This window comes from Channa argus, chromosome 1 (assembly GCF_033026475.1).
Source record: "Channa argus isolate prfri chromosome 1, Channa argus male v1.0, whole genome shotgun sequence".
Lineage (NCBI taxonomy): Eukaryota > Metazoa > Chordata > Actinopteri > Anabantiformes > Channidae > Channa > Channa argus.
The window spans coordinates 47,648,105-47,674,095 of record NC_090197.1 but is presented as its reverse complement, the minus strand read 5'-3'; the positions used below and the strand labels follow the sequence as shown (position 1 = coordinate 47,674,095).

Sequence of the window (25,991 nt, the reverse complement as noted above, 5' to 3'; positions counted from 1 at the left end):
GAGCAGACCTCCACTGCTCTACATTTTCCTCCACCTGCTCTCTGCTCTCGCTACAGATCACAATGTCATCTGCAAACATATTGCAAAGAGCTTAAAGGTGGTTCAACCACTTGTCCTTCATCAATTTGTATTTTGCACTTGTATCATTGTTTTTTTTATAAAGACAGGAAAACATATGACTGTGACTGCGGATACAGAACACACCAATTGAGTTTTGTCTTTACTGCATTTGTATTAAGTTAATTTAATAATAAAAGCTATTGTTTGCATTATTTTTGAAAGCATTTATAGTCTGTATGCCTAAAATGTTTGAAGATATCAGGCTATTATTTCAAAGATTTCCCCTTTGTCTGCCAGTGATGGAAAGATCCTGGTCCACAGCAGGGCAAGTGAAACGTTGATGGAATTATCAGGTCATAACCAGGAAGTCAACTGCTTGGATTCTAAAGCTGAACTCATCATCAGTGGATCCAGAGACAGAACAGCACGGGTCAGACCATCATGCATGCAATACAGATTTTTTTATGTAATGTTAAGGGCAATGACGTTTACAGTCCAGTTGTTTAAGACAGAATAAGACTGAAATGCTCTAGGTTTTAAAGTGTTACATTTCACTTTATATTCAATTCATCACAACCTTCACTGATGTTTCACAGCAAGGCCCAATCCAATTTCACACCCTTAGCCCTACCTCTTAGTTCTAACCTTCCATTTAGCACAATTACATATATGGGAAGGGGGGCTTTATAGTTCTACATTCTGTTGGCTTTAGAGGCACACTTGAAACCAAGTCGCATGTGAAATTATCCAAAATGTCCTATACAACTTTGGCAACATGTACAAAAGTATATGAGCCTTTATTTGTTACTTGCCATAACCAAAACCACCATTAACTACTGTTCTGAAGGGTCGTTCTAGTTAATACAGGGGCAGTATTTTAACTATTGCTCTTAACAACTCTTGTCTTGGGGGAAACTTAAAAATTAGGGGCCATTTAAAAAAACAAGGAATAAAGGTAAAAAATATGAATTGGGATTACATTTGACTGTCTCGTTTTATGATTATGATTATGCAGACATTATGAATTGTGCTTACTGCTGACTTTTGTGTCTCTAGATTTGGACTTTGACTTCCACCTGCCCAAGAGATACAATTCCCATGTATGACAGAGTGTGGTCGGTTGCTATTAGTCCTACACTAAGGTAAGCATTTGCTTGGAAAATTATACACAAGCGTTTGGCCACACGGGAAACCCTCAGTTAAATTGTTAGTGGAGGCTGTAAGCTCTGTAGAGGAGCACACATCCCCCTTTATGACCAACACAAACAAGCTGCTGGTTCGGCTTAGTTGTGCGTCAATGCGTATTTCCTCTCAAGTAGGAATTTGATTTTCTACCAGACAAGATAATAAATATTTTTTAAACTAAAAATTCACTTTTTCTGACATCTACACAGTGTGTGATATGGCTTTAAAGCAGGTTGCTAGGGTCAGCTTTGTTCCTTGTATCGATCCTCCATTGAATATGTGTTCAATGGTATTTTGTGGGTTGCTTACTTTGCTTGCACAGATTAAATGCATATTAATTGCTCGCAGTGTTTTTCTATGCGTCTTAATGTGGCATTGCTTATTGTTTGTGCCCCAGTGGCAGCTAATTCCTGGCAAGAGCAATTGTAATTAGTTTATGCAAACTAGGGAGATTTTGTGAACATTCATAGAGTACAGGTTCCCACCACAAAGTGGAAGGAGAATAATATATGTGAGGTGTTAGAAAATCTATAAAAGCATGGACTGAAATGGGCTTGTGCAAGCAGAACCAAATTCTTTGTAGTGTTGGTTTAGAAGTGCCTTTGATTCCTCACCCATGTTTATACCCAGACACTTAATAACACACACTTACTCACAGCATTGATGGATGGCAGGCAGACAGATGTAGAGCACTGTAACAGTATCCTGACTTCATCACCTGCGAGTCCAGCAGAGAGGCAGGTGATCGTCCATCTGGCCTCAGGGTGGAAACATCACAGGTCCGGAGGGTGGGAGGGTGGGAGGGTGGTTGGGTGGGTGGTTTCCCATCTCACAAAATAACAACTTGTTCTGTATACAGGTTCAGTTTTTTTCATCCCCACGCGTCTGCTTTTTTTGCTTTTTTAATGTACGCTTCTTTTATAATGCTACAGTTTGAATAACAGTGATTCTTTATCTCATAAAGATGAAAAGAACTTTGTTTTAAGCAACCAGATACCCTTCCATTATTGCTTGCTGACATGTTTTAGATGTATATTGAAGTAACATTATTCTGAGGAGAAGGAATGGTCGGTTATTTTAACTGGCTTTAGGCTTTTACATAATTACATCACCAGATAGAACATTGATATTGAATGCTTCAGTAATGCTTTATTTTACAGGTCGCATATTTTCTATACTTTTCTGGAAACATTCCTATTACCAGCAGTTTAACAACTAAAACACACTTTGTGCTATAGGACTTACCAATCAGCTTACCAACACATTTCTACATCATTTCCACAAAAAATGTCTATATATTGTAATTAAGTTTAACACACTTGTTTGTTTTTGTTGGAATCTTTAATACAACCCCAGTTCCAAAGAAATTGTAACAATGTGCAGAATGCAATCATTTGCAAATCTCATAAACCTATACTTTGTTTTCATTAGAACATAAACAACATATCAGATGTTGAAACTGAGAAATTCTACCAGTATATGGCTCATTTTGAATTTGATGGAAGCAACACATCTCAAAGTTGGAACAGGGGCAACAAAAGGCTGGAAAAGTAATTGCTGCAAATAAAAAACAAAAGTAGGAGCATGTGACAACTAATTGGGTTAATTGGCAACAGTTCAGTAGCATGACTAGGTATAAATGGATCATTTCAGAGAGGCAGAGGCTCTCGAATGTGAAGATGGCTTTAAGTTCACCAATCTGCAAAAAGCTGCAATCAAATAATTGTGGAACATTTTCAGAAAATGTTCTGCAGAATAAAAGTGCAAAGACTTTGAAGGTCCCAATATTTACAGTATAAAATATCAAAAGATTCAGAGAATCAAGACGAATCTCTGTGCAGAAGGGACAAAGCTAAAGGTCAAAACTGGATGCATGTGATTTTTGGGCCCTCAAAACTACAATACACGATTCTCTACTGGACATCACTGCATGGGCTCAGGAACACTTGCAGAAATCCCTGTCTGTGAACACATTTCACTGTGCAATCCACAAATGTAAGTTAAAACTATATCATGCAAAGAAGAAACCATGTAAATGCAATCCAGAAATGCGGCCGTGTTTTCTGGTCCAAAGTTCATTTAAAATTGTCTGAGGCAAAATGGAAAAGTGTTCTGTGGTCAGAGGAATCAAAACTTTAAATTATTTTAGGAAACCATGGAAGCGCTGTGGAGCAGTGAGACCATCCAGCTTGCTATCAGCAGACAGTTCAATAGCCTGCATCTCTGATGGTATGGGGTTGCATTAGTGCCTATAGAGTGGGTTTTAGAGCAACATACACTCCCATCCAGACAACGTCTCTTTCAGGGAAGGCCTTGCATATTTCAAGAAAACAATGCTAAACCACATATTACATCCATCACAACAGCATGGGTTCGCAGGAGAAGAGTGTGGTTGCTGTACAGGGCTTCCTGCAGTCCAGACCTTTCACCAATAGAAAGCATTTGGTGCATCATAAAAACAAAAATCTAGCAACAAAGGCCCAGGACTGTTGAGCAGCTAGAATCCTGCATCAGACAAGAATCGGACAACATTCCTCTAAAGTCCATCAACTGCTACCCTCACTTCCCAGTTGTTTACAGACAGTTGTTATAAGTAGAGGGGATGCTACACAATGGTAAACATCCCCCTGTTCCAACTTTTTTTAGATGTGGTGCTGCCATCAAATTCAAAATCAGCTAATATTTTCCATGAAATAGTCAAATATTTTAGTTTTCAGATTTAATATGTTTATATTCTATTGTGAATAAAATATAGGTTGATGAGATTTGCAAGTCATTATATTCTGTTTTTATTTACGTTTTACACCTCGTCACAACTTTTTTGGAATTGGGGTTGTAAATACTGATGTATGTATACTGATGTATGTATTTATGTATACCTTCCATTATCAATCATGTAAAAAATATTTCTAGCAAACTATCTGGAAAATACAGGACCTGTAAAATAAAGCCTTTTTCTGAACCCACAATTGCATTGGTAAATACACACTCCAGGTAAATTACTTTAAAAATCCTGTCTGATAGATGTGATGCAGAGTCGTCCAATTTGGACAGTTCTGAGTTGTTGTTCTTGAGGTCTGCATTAAATACAGAACTCTTGCAAACCTTTATCTACATTAATTCTATAAATTCATAAAATAAACTTTACCCAAAGTCAAAAACATTCTAATTGTCTGTGTAAAACTATAACCGTTGCCTTTAATGTAATAGCAAATCCAGTATATCAGCATAAGTGCATGGTGACCTTGACCTGGTCCTGGCCACAGAGTGTCTCTTAGATCTGAGAGGAGCAAGCAGATTATCCACATCATTAATTCCCCAATTTGCTGGCTGAAATAGCAGACCATGCCTCAGCCCACTACCCACTGATAATGGAAACCTGCTCCTTACCTGTCACTGACCAACGGCCTGGTTAATTAAAACTCTTCTGGAAACCAGGTGTCAACTCACTGATAAACCTATTAAACCCACAACTGCTCTGCCCACAAAGTAACTTATAGTTTTTCTTCTAAGTTGTTTAAACATAAGCCTAGCTAAAAAGTCACAGAGGAGATGAAATAGTGTTTTGTAGCCAGGGGCAAAAGTCCTAAAACCCACAGTTCCACCACACATACTGTGCTGATATTATGATGCAGTTAGACTTATTACATGTTCCTTGTAGAAGTTATTAATACTCACAATGAATTTACTGTGTATTGTCTAAATGTTAGGAACTAACATTTGTATTAAAATTTGTATTAAAACAAAGTTGGGACGCGGTACAAAATGTAAATAAAAGGAAAATACAATGATTTGCAAATCCTCTAAAACCTATTTTTATTGGGAATAGTACTAAGACAACATATCAGATGATTTGATTGTTTCTTTGTTTATTTGGAATTCAACACCAGCAAAATCTTTCAAAAAAAGCTGGAACAGGACAAAGGGCGTAAAAACACAAATTCAATGCTTTGGTGTAAATGCAAGTACAAAATAATTTTACTTACATGAAAGAACATTTGTGCCAGTTAAAGTTCCATGAATTATATTCCGTCAAGTTTAGGTTGAAGTTTGCATCTCCTTCCATTTAAGTTATTTATTTATTGCTGCCTGGGGGCTCAATGGTAGAGAATTGGGTTGGGATGCAGAAGGCCACGGGTTTGGCCCCGCCCAGCCACCAAGCACCACCTTGATGCCAGTCCTGAGCCTGGATAAAATGGAAGGGCACTTGGCATAAGAACTCATGCCAAATCAACGTGCGCAACACATTCTGCTGTGGTGACCCCTTAAGGGACAAGCCTAAAGCCTAAAAATCATGACTAATGAAGTTTTTGAACCTGTGCACAGGTTCTCTCAACATTTTAATGATATAAAGCATTATTGTCAAGATGTTGCCGAGTGATCAAATTTCCAATTTTCAACTTCTGATATGGTTTCTAAAATTTTCGATCAAATACAAGTTTTAAATGATTTGCAAGTCATTGGTTTCTGTTTTAATTTACAGTTTGCACAGTTGGGGTTTTATTAGTTTTCGCAGTGACATGACAGGATTGGTATGAAGCCACACACATCCGCTCACACATTCAGATACAGAGTTCAAGTTATAAGACACAAATATAGGACAGATACAGATACAAATACAGGACGTTCTATAAACATAAAGGCATAAGAACAACATGAGTCTTGCTGATTTTTCCTGCTTACAAACTACTACAGAAGCATTCTGGACAGCCAAATCTGGACCCTACACACTTTAACCAGATTTTTACAGTTTTGCATGTTCAGTTTAACAAATGATAAACCAAAACCAGTGTTTAAATCATAAATTGAAGACTATGTGTACATTAAATGCTTAAAAACATAAAATTCTGGTTTTCTTACTTAGTTACTTCCCTGCAGACATTAACAGACTTGTTGCGATTTGTAAATGTTAGTTTGGTATAATAAGGGTTAGCAGGGATTAAGAATTTGCTGACAAACCAAGACAAGGGTTACAAGGATGATTTTGGTCTCACACTTCCCCAAAGTTGGGGGACTTTGATCAGAGTTGGCAAATCTCTTCAAGCCACATAAGACATGTAGGTAAAATGCATTGAGCATGCATGCTGCAAATGCATTCCGTAAATCAGCAGACAACCGATGAGAAATTGGTTTGTGTAGACCTGCTATTTAATAAATGAAACACTGCTCTATCCAACAAAACTCACTTCACCTTTGTTTCAATCCTGGTGTTTCTGGTTTCCACTGGATAGTATCTCAAGGTCTGTTCGTGAGGATTATTATGACTGCAGTGAAATGCCAAGGCTAGAGATTGAACGCCACCCCCGTCCATGATCCCTGCCACAGTGGAAAATAGATGGATCCAATCAGTATCCATGGACCTTGTCTTTTTCCCCCCAACATTCAGACTGCTTCTCACTCAAATTCCTTTTTCCAAGCCATATTGTATGCTAACACTCTGTGCTCTGTGGTGGAGCTTATATTGGATGGGGTCAATAAAATATGAAGTGGCTCTGCAGGACGTAGCGGGGGGTAAATTAGGGTTGGATATAATTTCTCGCATTGTTATTTATTATGTCCCTCTGTGGGTAAATCTCTACTGTACATGGTTTTTAGATGGTTCCCTTGCAATTTGATCTTTTTAAATGTAATTTTAGTTCAATAAATTAATTCCTTTACTTAAAATAGCTATTCATATGTTTTAATAATTTTTTTATTCATTGACAAGTATTTGTTGTTGTTTTTCAATATACCAAAATGTAAGTAACTGAAATAAATGTAGCTGCATGTAACAAAGATCAGGGTCCAGGCACAATGTTTGCTGTACATGAAAAGTCAACTTGTGTCTGATTGCTGTTTAAAACAGACACTAGCCAGAAAAAAATGCACACACCAAAGTTGCCAAGCTGAATTCAATATACTGCCCTCTCTTTCTGAAGACCACCACCTCTGTTGGAATTATGGGAGAAATTTGTTTTTTGTTGGTCCGCAGGGTCTATGAGGGAAAGGTAAAATGAAAGCTTATATTAACTTCGGATGTAAATACAGATTTTCAAATGAATGTAGTTTAATACGCCTATTTTAGCAATATACCTTTAGTGTCTTGCTTTTTGTTTTGAATGCAATTTGCACATGAGGTATGATGTTTGAGGTATCATGTGCAGCATAGGTCCCCAGCCAGATTAGAACTTTGGATACAACAGTAAAGTGGCATGCAGAATCAACTTCAATCAATTTGGCAAATGGGGACGTCAGTAAATCAATAAGTCAATAAATTTGTACTTTTTTTTTTTTTACTTAACTTACATAAAACTTACATACATAAAAACCTGTAATGACAAATGAAATGACTGAAAGACTGAAATACCTCATTTCTAATTTAATTCAACATTTTTGCTGAGATATTCAAAATTTCGGTAGATGTATCCAGCTTTATTTATCTGTTGGATGTGTGTAGATCTCACCTAAAGTCCAATGGTGGCAAATTAAGTTGACTGAACATAGTTTATATGCAGTGCATGGCAGGACAAAAAAATCAAGCCATAAAGTACAATAGAATTGCGACAATGCATAAATCATGGCTAAAGTGTAAAACCATTGCTGAAGCTTTGAGTGATCTCAGTAGCACACTAGCATCCATAACTTTGTAATGAAACACATTTAGGACCACCAGGACTGTAATCTGACATTTAGCAGGAATGGACTTGAAAATCCTCTGCAGAGATAGGAGATGCCTCCAGAAGGATGATTATCTCAGGTGTGCTACATCATTTAGACATTTATGGTGGAGTAGCTAGATGGAAGCCACTTTGCATTGATAAGACTCTGGGAGCATCTGGAAAAAGTCTATGGTTTTAATACACATGATTCAACTTTTTGGGCAGAGCAAGCACATTGTCACACCAGGCACTGTGCATCATGGCTATTACCATCCAGACAGTGAAGCACGTTGGTGACAAAATGAGAGAAGCAGGAATCTAGTCACGTATAGAGAGTTCTTTGAGGAAAACCAGCTCCAGAGGTCACTGACAACTCCTAGTGTCTGAGTATGTCTGGAGCATAACAGGATACCCGTGTTTAAGGTTTGCTGGTTTGATATGGAAATGTGTTGTTCCTTCCTCTCGCTATGATCCAAGGAGTGTCTTCTTTTTGCTATTGCCAACTTCTGACCAACACAAACTTAGTGCTAGTTCTGGGCCAGTGCTAGGCCAGTGCTAGAGCCGGTTCAGATGTGATTCAACCTGCAAACCTGTTAAACCTGTTTTTTATTTTTTTACTTTGAGTGTCAATAGGTAGAAAAGCGCTATATAAGTGCAGACCATTTACCATTCTACAGCAACTCTAATGATAAGCACAAAAACAACACTTTACTAAAACGTGTCTCCACTGCACACCCCATATTCCCAGTCTTCACCTCCATTCCAGCTTTGGCAACCCTGAAATTAGTTACCAACCTCTACAGCAACCGTATTCGTTCGTATTCCTTTTCTAAAGATCTACGTGTCATTTATGCCTTGCTCTTAAGCAAATTGAGGTGAGAAAATATTTTCCTGGAATCATTCTTCTGGATTCATTCTCCAGGAAGGATGATAGATTGGCTACCATCCTTCTTTCTTCCACCTACTGTGATTTATCGAGAGGCATCCCCAGGACTGAGCTTGCCTTCCTGATCAACTTATCCAGTGTCTTTCTGACTGCTGTACAGATACTGCTGCACCAGCAGACAACGCCATAAAAGATGGCTGAGGCCACCACAGCATCAAAAAAGGTCAGTGTAGACGGTGAAGAAGAACTGTCCCCTTCGGGCCTTCCGTGCATCCAGCCATGTGACTCGCAGTTGTGAGCCTTCACATACTGTGATCGTTTTGTAAGGTAATCCAGTAGCCAGGTGGACAGGTGTTGGTCCACCCCCACATCCTCTAGCTTACCCCTTAGAAGCGCAGGCTTGATTGTATTAAAAACACTAGAGAAGTCAAAAAAAATGACTCATCCCAGTCTTCTCCAGGTGAGAGAGAGCCATATTGAAGTTGGTTCATTGATGGACTTACCAGAGGGCAGAGATGGGTCAGCACCAGCCTCTCCAGCATCTTTATTAGATGGGAGGTCAGAACCACTAGTTTGTAGTCCCCAAAGGCTTTTGGCCTGGACTGGTACCACATAGGATATCTTCCACAGCTGTGGCACCTTATTTAGCTTTAGGCTATGATGATGGGGCGCAGGAAGGTAGAGCGGTGTCCACCAATTTTGCAGTTGTTGGTTCAATCTCCAGCGAGCTATAGGGGAATTGGCATGGGGGTTGGGTTATGGAGATACATGAGAGCTCTGTAGTGTGTTGGCTGTGAACTGAGGGTAGTTCAGAGAGAAGTGTGGACAGAGCCCTCCACACTCTGATAACATTTTTCTGCTGCAGCTGGTCCTCCATCTTCCTCCTGTAGCCTGTTTGTCCTCCTTTGATCTTCCTTCTCAACTCTTTTTGCAAAGTTCTCAGCTCCTCCTTGTTTCCTGATTTAAAGGCTCTCTTTTTCTCCTTAAGGAGAGCATTTATATCAGGGTTTATCCATGATCCTAGGGGTAAAGTGTTCTCCACATAGAAGTTGATGTTGTCTGTTATAAAGTCTGTTAAACTGTCAATATCTTCCCCATGGTGATTGCACAATTCCTCCAACACAGTTGTTTCAAAACAGTCCTTCAGGGCCTCTTCAATCTCGTCAGACCATGTCCCCACTGTGCGGGAGACAGCTAGTTTCCTGCACATAAGGGGCTTGCATAAAGACAGCAAATGAAACAGGTTGTGATCAGATCTTCCCAAGATGACGAGGGGTATATGCCTGAGATATATTCCTTGTTGGAGTTTGCATAAAATACGTCCAGTGTTTTATTGTGTGGCATGACACATACTGGGTGAAGGTGGGCAGAGTGGAGGATAGAGGGGTGCGATTAAAATCTCCAGAGATAATGATGAAGGCAGAACATCACAAGCCACTTGACCTTCAGCTGACGGAGGGATATACATAGCTATCGCGATAACATGCAAGAATTCCCTTGACAGATAGTACGGGCTCATGCTAACGGCTAACAGCTCAATGTCCTAACAGCAGATCGGCTCTGAACAACAGTGATGTGACTGGAGTTACACCATCTGTTATTTACAAATACTGCCAGCCCCCCTCCCTTTCTCTTACCGCTCTCCATCCTCCTGTCTGCTCGCATCAGCTGAAATCCGTCCAAAGCCATGGCCGTATCTGGTGTTAGCTTGGTTAGCCATGACTCCGTAAACAGCATGATGCTCCACTCCCGGAATACTCTCTGGTGCCTGGTCAGAGCCGCTAGCTCGTCCATCCTATTAGATCTCTCATTACCCATGACGATGGCCCTTTGGCCAAAAGGTTAAATGGCAGAATGCCATGGCACAGGAATTCCTTGTAACTTTACTGATCTGTCCGCTGCTCAGTCTGCTTTATTCATTCAGGCTTTCTACTATTTGAGACTTGATCTTGATTTTAAGTATCAACTTTGATTTAAGAAATTTGCCAAAATGTTTTGGAATTTGCCCATTTTTTCCTTTGTGTTTCTCATTTTTCTCTTTCTCATTTCATTTTGCTATATACCTGGAATAGGGTCGAGGCAAGTGGAGTAGGTGGTTAGTTAGTGGTTGATTAAGGTTTTTCCTGCGGACACCAGTCTTATTTAAACAAGACCTGACATGTTGGATTTTGGGCTGGGCAGCTGCAGATGTATAGCAGTGGGTCATGGCTGACAAGGTTTATTGGACCAAACTGCTTTTAAATTCAGTGCTCAGCTGGTCTAATGACCAGCTCATAGCTTTGTTCCGTGTACAGGAGGTTTGGGTTTGGATTGGAAAATCTCTCCGATTTTTTACTTTATTTTATTTATTTATTCACTTGATAGATTTTCGTTCCAGTTTGCATTCATGGTGCTGCTACCTGCTGCAAAATATAACAGCAATGTAGCTTTGATGGAAGGTTTATCTAAACAGCAGGTAAAGCAGGGGGAGTTTGTCATAACAGAAGTTCTACCATGTTTTACACTGTATCAGTTAACATATAAGATGGGGATGCAGGTATTATTTTAAATTAAAATTCTCCAATAAGTCAAAACAAATGTGAAACAACAAATATTGTTCTGCATTAGTGAAGCCAGACTCTCTTTATATCGTTTTAGTGTGTTGAGCATTACTACTCATTCTTTTTGTTCGTTGTTTGAATCTGAGTTGTTTGGACATCAGACAATACCGAGTTTGATCTGATACTTCAGTTTACCAAAACAGAATTTCTCCCTTAGCACACACTTACTCGCAATGGATTAGTGTGATGTACAGAAAACTAAAGCTGGATGTTTAAGGTACGAGGTTATAGCATAGTTTAAGGCTGCAGCTGCCTAAATTGGTGATTTGATGTAACCATGACGTGACCATGTTTGTGGTCTGCAAGAATGTGTGGAACATGTGGAATGTTCACTCTACAGTTTGCAGTAGCTCATTGGAGATTGTTTTGTCTTGTTCTACTGGATAAAAAAACTAATTGACAGCACGACCACAAGAAGTAAGATTTTTTTTTTTATTACAATTTAATTTGATTCTGATTGTTTTCATGTTAATTCGATTCATGGTGGTTCTTGATTCAAAAACAATTAGATTTAATAAAAACAACAAAGGGCATATTTTTGCATCTCCAATTTGCTGTATGCCTACTGACAGTCAAACAAATGAGGGGGTAAATGGTGAATGTATACATATATAATTACCTAATTTATTGACAAAAACCACTGCAAGGTTTTTGCTACTTTAAAATGAATATATATAATCATCGTAGCACTGCTGAAAGAAAATAATTCTTCTGTCTTATCTTGTAGATCTCAGGGACCTAATTTGTATAAACTGACCGCATGTCCTAAACCTAAATAGGGACTGTTATGCATGAAAAATGTAAATATAAGGTGGCAAAATATGACATCTGTACTAGCTCACTGTTTAACACGGTAGCTTAAATCTAAAGTCACTCATGGTTTCTACCAGGCTAAGAAAGTGCCTGTTCTGAGTAGGAACTAAATCTATGGAAATACAATGCTAAGGGTTTTTATAGTTTGCAGCTCCTGGTGTAAAATATAGGTTAAATATCTTGAAATTGCCAGCTAAACAAAGATTTACCATCAGTTCAGATATTGAAAAGTTGGTGGAGTCTTGGTCAGAAGTCTCAGTGAAAGTATTTTTTCTTTAGTAAAGGACAAATCTAAAGTTGCTGATTAGTACCCAAAAATAGCTGTAAATACCCCCACTTGAGGGTTGAACACTAGTTATTTTGAGGCATATCAAACCCTTGACACCATTCCTCTCAGACACCACATGCAAAATACAGTGCTAGCATTGGGCCTCTTTGTGTGACAGTCTTGTCATGTCTATCAAAGCAAAAATGAACAAATGTCTTTTTGACAGCAACAAGCTGTCACTTTAATACATTAATGAAGCCAGTAGTGTTATAATCCAACACTGAAACTCTTCTAATAAGAAAATGGGAGCCAAGTACCTCAGAACCAGTAATGTCTACGCACTGCTCTGTGCCAATTTCCTGCCAGAGTAGGTGGGTATCCTTATAGCCTTAAAGCTGGGGTGATGTTTGCGGGGGGGGGGGGGGGGGGGGGACGCTACACTGACCATTTGTTGGGGGGGCAGAAGCCAGTGAAGGGAGAAGCTACCCTGAAGCGAGGTGAGAACAGCGAGGGGGATAGAATTGTTTTGTCTAGAATACCTCAAGCACAACTACAAAGATGATGCAGGGGCCAAAAGCGCTTTTGAAAGTTTCCAAAAGGAGAACATGATTGTTGGATAAACCATCCCCTATTCGCCACTTTCTCACCACCGCCAGGGGAGGATGACCTTCGACCTCCAGTATCAAAGTACAGGGTGACGCCACAACAACCACCCAGCCAGCCAGAGCCAGCCCTCTCTGACTGCACCCCCATCACCACCGCCGCCACCAGCCAACCTCACACACTCCAATTTCACCCCCACTGCTCTGCCCCACTCAACCACAAGAAAAAGCCTGAAATTCATGTCTTTCTCTTTGGTCTCTCCCGAGCCGTCCCTGTGGCTCAGGAGTCAAGAATTCAATTATTTTAAAAAAGAGAAGAAAAGAATGAGGCTGCAACAATGCAGCGATAAGGGGGCAGAATGTGCGTTCCCACACGCTAAATACAGGGCGCTTTCCCTGGGGCCCACAGAGCCAGAAGACCCGCACCGCAGGAGGCGAGAATAATCACAGCTCCCTCTGAACCCCCTCATTACACACACACACACACTCTCACACACCTTACATTCCTTCCACACACAGATAGCTTCATGCAGACATGCATTACAGACAGACATTCACTTGAAGAGAGACACACCTTGCAGACACACCACACTTACTGCACACACATACACACACACACACACAAACACAGAGCACATAAAGGCCTCTCATTATACAATGGCCTCATACAGGTGTGCTCAGGTCTCAGGTTTACCAAGGAAGTGTGTTTTCATGTAATCACTTGGCAAGAAAGTGTAGACAAACAACAGTCTGTTACTGAATGTTTAAAACAATACTTGCAGAATATTATATGGAAAAGATGGTTGTTTATTTTTAGTTCCATTGTCTCAGATGGTTAATATAAACCTTGTGAATAAAGAATATACAGATAATGTGCTAAAGTAGCCAAATCTTCCATTGCTTATTAAAATGTTGCTTTTCAGGAAAAACATAACATTATTTACCAGCTCAATATTAAAAATCACAGATTCTTCCTTTAATGACAGTACAGCAATAGCTCCAGCCCTTGGACCCTTGAACCCATGGGACACTTTGATGAAAGACAATAGACATTAGGTAGAAAGAGCACCACAATGTTCATTTTCATTATTTAACTCATTCTAAATGTGCTAGATTATTAACTAATGTATCATTATCATGTAGTCTGAGTATCTGCTTATTTTTTGATTAAGTATAAAAAATAAAAGCCTTGCTAACTGAGGGTGAAAGCAAATTACAGCTGTAGCCCAAATCACAATATCAACACGAATAATGTGTCCAATCTTAATATAGAAATGACATGGAATAGAAAGAAATAGCTCATAATCATGTCTTTAGAGCTTCACATTCTCACAAGAAATAGAAGAAATTTTCACTCATTTTCACTTATAATTTTCAAATATCGTATTTATTGTAGATTCATTTTCTGACTGTTGACTAATTTTGTAATCAAGTTTCAGCCCTAGATTTTATGTCAGTTATTCTTTAATTTTAAGGCATATTGAAATCCAAGTTGTAGGATAAGATTAGTAAAGCAGAAGTTTCACATGGTTTCCCTTCTAGTGGAACATGCAGATTTCACTTCAGTTTCTTTAACATGTATATTTGGTCGAAACACTTGAATTAAAAACCCGAATCATTATAGTGAAAGTGCTGAGGTGTACATTGATCTGGCCACCGTGGGGCCCTAACAGCGTGGGAGTGTGTGATGTGTAGTATCCACAGTGTTATTCATACAGCACATTATCCTAATAAGCGTCACTCCCACCACATTTTGAGCAGGAGAATGCTCTGTGATCACTGAAGCTCTGCGTCTTGTGGGATCCCAATTTAAACCTTGTCAGTCACGCTCCTCACCGACCCGACCATACAGACACTTGTCACGGACACTTCTTTTCATTGACTAGCACAACAATATAACCAAACGATTGCACATTGCAAACTCTAAGTTAGTTGTTGGTTGCTGTTTTCTCATTCGCATGGTTTCAAATAGTCTTTGTTTTTTCAAACTAAATCTTTCTAAAAACTGTGCTGTGAAATGTTCCACCTCCTGAGGAAGCTACATTTTTAATAAATAGATTACTGTTTAACAAGATCAAGTAAAAATATCAAAAGATAAGATTTATAACAAAAACAAAACAAAAATGTTTGTTGCCTTTTAACCCAATTAATGATTAAATGATGAGTAAAGGCAGTGATATAATGAACTTAAGGGAAAAAAACAGGTTAATAACACTGTCAAAAAAAGGGTTTAATTGTTTTATAAAGAACCAAACCTGCATATTTACAGTTTGTTGATTTCACTGAATTCCTTTATAATTTAGCAAATTTGCCAACGCCCATGTTATCATTCATTATCCTGACAAACTAAGATCACAGTGTCTGCAGTTCATTAGCACTTAAATTATGTCAAAACTCAAATTACAAATGTTTCCAGTTCAGCCCTGATTTGTACTGTAGATTTGTTCAATGAAAGGCAACACAAATGTCAGTTTTGCTAGTTAAAATTCTGAAAGAGATGACTTGAATATGCCATTTATTGTAAATGTTGTCTTAAACTGCTGATTTAAAGACTGGTGTTAAAATGGACTGGTGGGTCATTAAAATGACCCACTTTTGTTTAATGTTTGAACTGCAGAAAGTTCAGAAAATCTAAAAATGTGACAGTTTAACTGTGTCTATAGACTTATGTCATTTTAATGTCACAATTCAATACAGTGCATATAAAATGTTTTCATCATAAGTGAACAACCCTTGTCAAGTCCAGCCACAACTCTGGGCTTGACTGCCACTACCAGGCTTCATAGATGATGAGCAGTGCTTGGGTCTTGTTGAACATAGTATTTAGTCTTTTTTTTTCTTTTGGTACTTTCGGCGTATCCCATGAGTTCAGGGTCCCACAGCAGATCATTGTCCGCATGTTGATTTGGCACAGTTTTTACGCTGGATGCCCTTCCTGATGCAAGCCTCCACCATTTTTACCCGACTTGGACCGGCACTGCAGAGCTGGGGATGGGAATGGGCTATTGGGGGTTCAGTGTCTTGCCCAGAGACATCTCGACATATAGCCGGGACCGGGGATCTAACCACTGACCCTTTGGTTCCTGGATGACTGCCTTACCAACTGAGCTAGTTGGACATAGTTTTGGTTTCTTCAGATCAAAGAACCTTCTTTTAGTTGACTTCACAGTCTTCCACATGCCCTCAGACAAACTCTAGCAGAGATTCAAAATCTATTTGTCATTCTCCTACAAAGCTTTGGCTGGTAAGAACCCAGCAACAACAATTGTTGCATGCTCAGTTTTTTCTCAGCTACAAAAGCTTATGACTCCTTCCGAGGAGGTGTCTTGGTGTCTTCTCTAGTCGTCTTGCACAGTCTCACAGTTTTTGATGGCAGCCCGCTGTAGACAGATATATGCGCATATTCCTACAATTTTTTTTTGATGGATTTAACTATACTCAAGGGTTACTCAGTTATATAGAAATCTTCTTTTGTGCTTTTAATAGTGCTTTTTTTCCATTTTACTAAATGCTAGAATCCCTTACCAAGTCTAATAAGAGTTAGAATGAGACAGTTCAGATCACTGTAATAGGTCTAATATGACCAAATGTTTATTACAGTGGCTCCTGATAGCTGATGTTAGCTGTGTCACTCACTGACTTTGTAAGTCTTCTCTACTTATTATATGTATTTTTGTTTTTCACAGATTGTCTTCTTCCCTACTCACAGGGCCTTATTGTTTTCATAAAGTTAACACTGAAACCACTACCTAACATTGGTGTGCCGTAGCGTATGATGTGAACAGTTGCATTGGGTCCTGGTCTGTTCCGGACGGCTGAACAGAGCCGAGGGGCCGACTGAGGAATGTCCTGGTGAACCTACACACAGGGGAGACAAACAGAAGCCAAAAGGGCCACAGGGGGGTGGGGATGGGAAAACAGGGTCTGTATGTGTGTGTGTTCATGCATGACAGTGTGAATTTGTGAGAGAAAGTGCATGTTTGTGTGCATGCATACGTTTGCCCATGAATATAAGTGTGTAAGAAATGGCTCAGAGAAGTGAGGGAGATGAAGCAGCGAGTTAAAAAGAGAGAGATAGAGAGTAAGACTGTGTGTGTTTGCGTGTGTGTGCATGCGTGTGTGTGCCTGTGCGTGTGTGTGTCAGCGGTGATCAGCACTTGCACCCTCTGACCATTGTCTCCCTCCCTGACCAATATAAAAGCATCATAACCCTTTGAGCTCAGACATATTTAGAAAGCAGATAAAAGCACTTTTTACAAACTAGTTACACGTCAAGCACAAAGCCCGGGGTCAAGCGCAACAAATTAACAACCCTCTTTCTGACAGGAGGAGGGGTGGGGGGTGACGGGGCAAAGCTAAACCACCCCTGGAGTCCAGAGCCAAATGCCTCCACATTCCCAGAGTGGGGATGTGGGTTGTTCCCTTGCATTCATGTGTAATTGGTCCTAGGGGCAGAGGCTGAGATAAATACTGACTTACTTTTTGTGTTTGTATTATGTCCTCTTCATAGAAGACTTGTTTGGAATTTGCTAATTCTAACAAAAATCAAGACAGCTATTATAAAAGGCAAACACTTAAATCATTTGTCAGCCAGAGTCACAGGTGTCATCACAGCCATGTTCCACTCACTGACATTTTTAACTCTTTAAGGAAGCTTTAGCATAGCAAATGTAAAATAAGATGGGATTGATGACACAAATAGTTAATTAGCTGAAAAAATTAATCAGTCAATTAATTGGTACTATAATTAAAATTTTAAATTCAGTTGTCATGTACAAAAGTATCAGGTACAATGATCCAAGTTTGCCACTTTGCAGGGTTTGATTGACATGTACACTGTTAATGTATATATACTGTTTTAAAACATTTATACAACTGAAAAATCTATAATTACAATCCTAGTTCATTTGTTTCCACATCCCATTCTCTCATCTGTGCATTACAGCCACCATCTGGCAAGATGTGGGGTTAGATTGTTCTGTCACCTCTTAGCATCACTCAAAGAATAATTAAACCCATTATAATTTTGACACTTTGCATAGACTTACAGTTTTAATGACATGATGTTTCAAACTAAATTCATAATGTGCAAAAATCGGTTAAATTTAGTCATTTGGATTTGAATATTTAGTACAGCTGAGTCCTTCAGTAGAGCCAAATACTCAATTCTTTTTCCTTAGCCAGACAACTATGTCAGTGTGAGATTTAAAATCGTGCAATATACACATACACTCTCCAAAGCATCACTGTACATGCTGAGCCAGACTATGGGATGAAGGCCCACAATAATGATTCCCCACATTAGCACAAGCCCTATTACAGGACAATTTGGTTGTTTGGTAAATATAGATAATACAAGCCTATTTTAATTGTAAATATTACAAAGACAACAAATCAATTATTAAAACTGATGAATTATTTTGTGATTTGCTCGTTTAGAATTTTTGCCAGAATCACATCATTTGAGAGCATTTTTTAATTTTTTTCCCCCATACAGTACTTGTTAGATGTAGGATTTTAGCGGCTGTTCAGTACCTACTTTATTGTATTTTTCACTCTATATTGCTACATATTTGTCAGTGTGTGACTCGAATTCTTTTGCATTGTGTGATTTGATGCTGTCTGGCTGACACCCACCATAAACCGGTATCTGCCCGTGAGTTCAGGGTCGCCACAGTGGATCATTGTCCACATGTTGATTTTGCACAGTTTTCACACCCGATGCCCTTCCTGAAGCAACCCTCCCCAATTTCTATCGGGCTTTCTGTCGGACTGCATAGCTGGGGAGGGGAATGGGTTGTTGGGGGTTCAGTGTTTTGCCCAGAGACACTTCGACATATAGCCGGGGATCGAACCACTGACCCTGTGGTCCGTGGAGGAATGCCTTAGCAATTGACCTACAGCCGCCCCTCAAAACCGGTGTACACTTAATATAAAATATATGATATCCTTTTTAATAAAAATATTATAAATAACAAAAGCTAAAATATGTACATATATGTTAACCACCTGTCAGCACATAAAATGTTGAAAGTTAGCTTCACCTTTACCAACAGTGACCTTTAACCCTTATTTACTGTAGCAAGTAAGTAAAATGTCTATAACCTGCCTAGCACCAGTGCTTGAGTAAAAGATTGAAACTTATACTTGCACATTTACTTGAGTATTGAGTTTGTGTATTTCTACCACCTCTGCACATAGTGTAATCACATGTTGCTGTGTATAGAGTTGTGTATCTAAAGACTGCTCAGAGTGGCCAGGCTGACCCTGGCCCTCCATGACATTATTAAGACCACTGGTTGTTAAGTTGTAACTGATCTGTTTACTGTAAGTCTCAAATGGTTTGGAAATCGTTGCATTCTGTTTTTATTTACATTTTACAGAGCACCCCAACTATTACTGACTTGTCCTGTAATCACACTCTGCTTCTAGTGAAAGCAACAGAGCAACATTTGGTGGAAATCAGACACTGGGTGTCAGTTTTGACTCACTACTTTCACTACATATTATATGCACTTAAGTTTTACGATGGAGGGCATAGTTGATGATGTACCTCAATGGACCAAAACCTTAAGGTTTACTTAAGTCTTTCCTGAGGCTTTGGCCATCCACCTCACTGTTGAACCTATCAAGTATGTTCTGAGTGCTAGTTCTGCAGCAGACATTGCTGCATACTGAACTATTTTCAGAGAATGGTGACAGTCTGTGCGGTCAGTTTGTTGATTTAGAGCTAACAATGTTGGTACTGTTGGACTCAGCTCCCAGCAGGGGCTGTCACACATTTTGTGTGTGTGGGTGTGGGTGTGTGTATGAGTGTGGCTGGGTTCCCCACTAAGGACTTGGTTTGTGTGACCCTGCCACACAGGCCCTTAGATAATGCAGCCAGCTGATGAGGTTACCCAAACGGCAGCAAAGGCTCAGCATGCTGCTAATGAGGAGAGGAGGAGTGGGTGGGGGGGAGGAGGAGGGTAACTGTTTAGTCAGAGGTGTGTGTGTGTGTGTCTGTGTGTGTGAGAGAGAGAGTTTAGGGGGACACCTGCCTCACATTAGACGAGAGAGGCTCTGACCTTAGCAGCTATAATATCAGTGCAAGCTTTGATCTCGGACCAGGCCTGGATGATGCTTCAGAGGAGTGAGGAAGCTAGGAAGGCAAGGTGGGAGTCATACTTTCATTGTATGGCCAGTGTCCTCCACCCTGCGTCCATCAGTGCCACAGCCCAGTCAGGGGTGAGTAATGTGAGTAATGGAGAGTAATAGGGTCCAGATAGTAAGTGTGACCGTAACCCTATTGTATCCTGTGTCAGCAGGGTCAGAGGTCACCCACCGCATATACCGGTCCTGGCCCCACCCGATCCATTTGGGCCATAAATGAGTTTGCCCAACACCAATTACCAATGGTTTTCGCTGCTTAACGGGCCTGACAGCTGCCTCTATGCCTCACGTCTCCCCACCAACACCACTATCACCTAGTCTTTCCACCTATTCAACCCCTCCAACACAAAATTACCTTCACCTGCAACATCCTACTCTGGCTGTCAGAGGAAAGGGCAGCATGTATGCAGTCAACCTGGAGCAAACCCTAATGAAAATTGTTTGAATTGAACATTATTTACAAGTTAGACAACAGTTGACCAAAACAGTCTCATTGCAGGGTCCAAGAAGTACCTGCTGTAGACCTGCTTCATGTGTGAAATCATGGAAGATTGTTCAAAAGTCTTCTTTGTGATCTCTTCCACATTTTTTTCTTGACACACAATATGATGATATAATTAAACGATTTCCCACAATAACTTTTCAGTCTTATCGGTCAACAGTATGGTGACAATTACAGCAACTCATTTAACATACACGCATCCGGAAAGTATTCACAGCGCTTAATTTTTCCCACTTTTTGTTGTGTTACAGCCTCATTCTAAAATTAATCAAATGAATTATTTTCCTCAAAAGTCTACAAACAATACCCAATAATGTAAAAGAAGTTTGTTTGAAATCTTTGCAAATTTATTAAAAATAAAAAACAAACAAAATCACATGTACATAAGTATTCACCGCCTTTGCTTAATACTGTTGAAGCACCTTTAGCAAAAATTACAGCCTCAAGTCTTTTTGAGTATGATAATACAAGCTTGACACACCTATTTTTGGGCAGTTTCTCCCATTTTCTTTGAAGGATGGATGGGGAGCATTAGTGCACAGCCATTTTCAGATCTCTCCTGAGATTCTCAATCGTGTTCCAGTCCGGGCTCTGGCTGAGACACGCTGAGGACATTCACAGAGTTGTCCCGTAGCCACTCCTTAGTTGTCTTGGCTGTGTGCTTAGGCTCGTTGTCCTGTTGAAAGATGAACCATGCACTTTTATCTGTGGGATCTTATATAGACAGGTGTGCCTTTGAAAATCATGTTAACATAACTGAATTTCCCACAGGTGGTCTCCAATGAAATATTAAATACCTCTCAAGGATGATTACTGGAAACAGGATGGACCAGAGCTCAATTTTAAGTGTCATGGCAAAGGCTGTGAATACTTATGTTATATACTACTTATGTTATAATCTTGCAAAGATTTAAAATAAACTTCTTTCATGTTGTCATTATCGGGTATTGTTTGCAGAAACTTGAGGAAAATAATGAATTTGATCCAATTTGCAATAAGGCTGTAACATAACAAAATGTGGAAAAAGTGCTTTGAATACTTTCCAGGTACACTGTAAATACAGTTAGTTGATTGTTGCATTAAAGTAACCTTGACAAATGTGATTGTTTCTTTCACCTTTTCTGTCAGCATCTTTCTACTTTTGTTTTCACCTGCTGATCAGAAATGTATCTTAATGTATCTCGTGATGCCTTTAAAGGCCACATGTGAGCATGCTGGGACAATATTAAGCAAATTAATATTTATGCTAAGCCTGGCAAACACTGTATGACTTAATTAGTTTTTACTCTGATTTGGCCACTGGGTGATTCAGTTGCGCCCAACTGTTTTTAGAATCAGATGGAATTTTGGCCTAAATGCTTGGTCAAGAAGAGTTTGTTCTGTTTTCTCTAGTCTATAGAGTCTTGACTTGTTATGCAAAGTGCCTTGATATGATTTTGGCCCCGGTGCGTGTTCAGCTGCCTGAATTACCTGCTCCCGGAAGATCAGTTGAATTTCTGTCAAGTCAGTGTTAGCAGTTCCAGTTTTGTCCCACATGCCTCTAAATATGACACAAGGCCTATTTTAACATTATTGTAGTAGTGTAAATATATCTAAGGCTTTATGTTGTGGCTGATGGTTTAGTAACTGCTCTGACATAAAACAGATCTTTGCTGGAAAACAGACCCTTAATGATATCTGCAGGCACCTCCCTATTATTCTTCTACCCCTCTTGTTCTTGTTTCATTGTAGAATGAAAAAGAGTAAAGCTACGTTGTTTAGTTAACAAAGAGGACATAGCCATATTGTGTGAATGACCATTATTGGAGTTGTCATTGCAAAAGTGACTGGAGGCTTTATGCAGATGTTCAGTGTGAGCTCCTCATTGCGGACAATTGACTGTCAGAGTTTCTGGTTGAGCTGGAAGGTCAATTAAAACATGTAGTAAGAGTTAACATATTTTACACTATTAATTAAAGTGTACAGTGCCTGCTTGGCTTTAGTGTTGAGCTTTGTCACATTATTGTAGCACTCGCGCCACACAAAAGCCAAACTGTACTTTCCTTTCAAATGTATCTAATCAGGGAAAGTCAATTTATACTAAAATAACATTAACTTTAACTTTGGAATGTACCTTAATTAACTTTAAAAGATATGCACTGGATCTACTAAACTCAGATGGCCAAAGCCTCATATTAGCTTAAGATGCACATTTGAATACATTTTTGTAGTAAACCAAGACTGGAAATTTTAACCCCATTGCTTCCATTGAAAGGGAGTAAGGAAGCAATCTCCTCATGGTCTAAAGCGAGTGAGACCTGTTTCAGTGTTCCTATGTGCACCAGACTGATGTTTCAGTCAGACAGACAAACAGACAATTGTCAATCATACAATAGTCATACGATTCAGTGGACATTATATGTTCTTCTCAGAACTAAATATATATATATATATATATATATATATATATATATATACAACTACTGGATCTAGTGGTCTCAGTAAATCTTGATCATGTAATATTATGCAAAAAAAGGGAGCACAACAAGACGGTGATAAGGGAGTAGTACTGTAGACCAAAATATAACATCTTGAGTAACGATATGGCTGGAAAACATATTTCTGAGATTTTTAGGCCCAAATACTATGTGTACTATATTGTGTGGACTTTGATGAAGTGGCATTGCTTAAAATTTAACTGAACAAAAATGTGCCTTGTAGAAGTCTAATTAAGTCACTTTCTAATGTTGATTTTGATTTTATTTGTATTTATTTATACCTTGTAACAACACAAATACAGCAAAAAAGAAAGAAAGTTGGAGAAAAGCATTTACTGTCACTATGCAGTGATGTGTGAGCCAGGCTTCCAAAAGAAGTCTGGTTTCCCAATTACCAGTAAAAATATAATTTATCTAAGTTACTGGTTATGAAAGTGTCTTTTACCTGGGGAACTCAGCTTTCCCTAATCCCCTAGCTGATTTTGGAAAACAGCTTTCCCATTAGTAAGAAATCAGCTTTCCCGAGAAAGCCCATTGTAACCTGGTTAATTAAGTGCATGTAAATGCACTGAATTATGCTAGTGATGCAGCCATTGTCTATGGATACACAATGGCAAAAAAGTCTATCCCTGCCTGTAGAACACTATTTGTACACTGAGTTAATGATACGTCATCTTAAAATGGAATATGGTAAAGCAGCATGAAATGCTACATTCTATGACTTCAAATGTGTTGGTGTGTAAAGCTGCCACAATTTAATATGTCACTTTATGTACAGATGATATGAAATGACTGAAAATGAAAATCAATATGGTGTATCCTTCTTTAAGGAGACCTTTTCCCTTTTACCCGCACTTCAGGGTTTTCAGAAATGAATCTGTATCTGTATCTCCATCTACAATATTCTCCTCCATCTAACTGCATTTGTCAGTAACTACCTCCGTGTCTATAAAGTGGGTCCTCCCTCCTGTCCATCAACCCTGTAGGAGGGCACTAAGCCCTGAGACTCAGACCTGGCTCAACAGAAGCCCCCCTACCACCAGCACCCCTGGTCACCACCCCACCCACTACATAGATTCTAACAGCCAAACATACCCCGTCAACCCTCTCCCACAGCGCTCCTCCCCTCTCCTTTCACCAGCCCCCCGAATCTCCACATGCGTGGCATTCACTGTGCATACCTAGGTTGCTAATTCCAACCTGCCACTCCAATCAAAGGATCATGAGTGTTGTAGTTTTCTTCTCTTTTCTTCTGCTGGGAAACAATGTGTGGTGTATTGGAGGCAGGGACAGGTTTGGGTGTGCTGCTTACTTCAGCGGGTCTCAATCCTGCCCCTTGAAGACCCCTGCTCTGCTTGTTTTTAAATTACCCAGTGCTGATTACCTTCATCAGGTGTTTTTTCAGTTAATCAGTAGCTGTAAAAATACTATATCAGATATAATTATAGTTAGGGAATTGAATTGGTAACTTCCAGTTTATCCTTATTGGATAATTCTTTTAACTCCTACTGTACGTGGTTTTGTCCTGATAGTGATGGTAGTTGTAGTGTGCTTTGGATCTACTGTACCTGTCGATTTGTTCAATTTTGCACAGAGGTTTATAAGATTGCAGTGTGGAAAAAACACCCACTGAAGGACATATTTGTTGATGTACATCTTCGCATTTGTTCAGAGTGAAGAAGAAGAAGCGTCCAGTTGACGTGATTCAACTTTGCATAGCCAAACCTGGACGACAGAGAACCTTCAATGACATAATTTAATGAACACTTAATGGACTTGGATACTGTTAGAACATGGACAAGGAGGATTATTGTATGTTTAAAAGTTTATCAATTGAAAACTTGTTTACACTAGGTTAGTGTTTTAGACTTGAAGTAAAGACAACTTGTATTAAGAGCAAGAAAATTTCAATTAAATGTTTTGGGTGTTGGACTGTCCTTAGATAAGGCACTGAAGTCCCCATCATAGTGGTACCAATTCTCGATTTGCAGCGGCTCAAAAACAATTTTCCTATGAGGATCATAGAAGTAGAAAGCATCTATTAAAGATTTTCCAACTCCTCTGGTGCTATCTCAAAACATTCTCAGCCCAAATTAATCATTTAAAACTACCAGCATATTCTGTGTACACCTCAGGGTCTCCTACCTTCTGGATGTTCCTGGAGAACTTCCAGTAGAAGGCTTCAGTGATAATATTTTTTAATAGTTATATAGTTATAGTTTTTTGTATCCTTACCTTCATATATATAAGGCAAACTGGTACACACAGACAGCCCTCTCTGTTGAGGCTACTTGGTTGGTTCCACCCTACAAAGGTAACTAATTATCTAACCATCTGTTTGTATTTGCAATAATGTCTATTCAGTCACTACTCAAAGCTCATGAACATTGGTAAAGGTTGGAATGTAGACTCACTGATAAATTGAAAGTGTTGCCCTTAGATCAGGTCCCATTTCATCACAACCGTCTGGTACTTAAGTATTGGTGATATTGCACCAACCTGCTTCTCAACAAATAATTGAATATAATCTCTGTCTCTCTTTGTCTCTCTGTATGTGTGTACAGCTCCTTTGTAACGGGAACTGCGTGCTGCGAGAACCTCTCCCCTCTTTGCATCTGGGATGTTGAACGGTGAGTCAGAAAGCTGCTATGACATGCTACATCCTTGTTGTACACTTGACACACAATCATTCTATAATGGCTGTAACACATCAAGCTTTATTAAAGTACTAATGGGGACGAAGACCAACTGCTGCTTCGTCTGGGCCAACAATTCGTGCTAGAGCTCAATGCAAAAACAAGAGCCAAC

General features: G+C 39.4%; 1 protein-coding gene across 1 annotated transcript in view; it reads left to right on the top strand.

The window, feature by feature from the left end:
- Nucleotides 1-25,991, top strand: part of fbxw4 (F-box and WD repeat domain containing 4) — a 53,270-nt gene that overhangs the window by 8,500 nt on the left and 18,779 nt on the right. Inside the window, exons 4-6 of the mRNA XM_067528183.1 lie at nt 358-490; nt 1,117-1,202; nt 25,748-25,813. Of these exons, the coding sequence (XP_067384284.1) occupies nt 358-490; nt 1,117-1,202; nt 25,748-25,813 (285 nt within the window). The remainder of the gene's footprint in view (nt 1-357; nt 491-1,116; nt 1,203-25,747; nt 25,814-25,991) is intronic.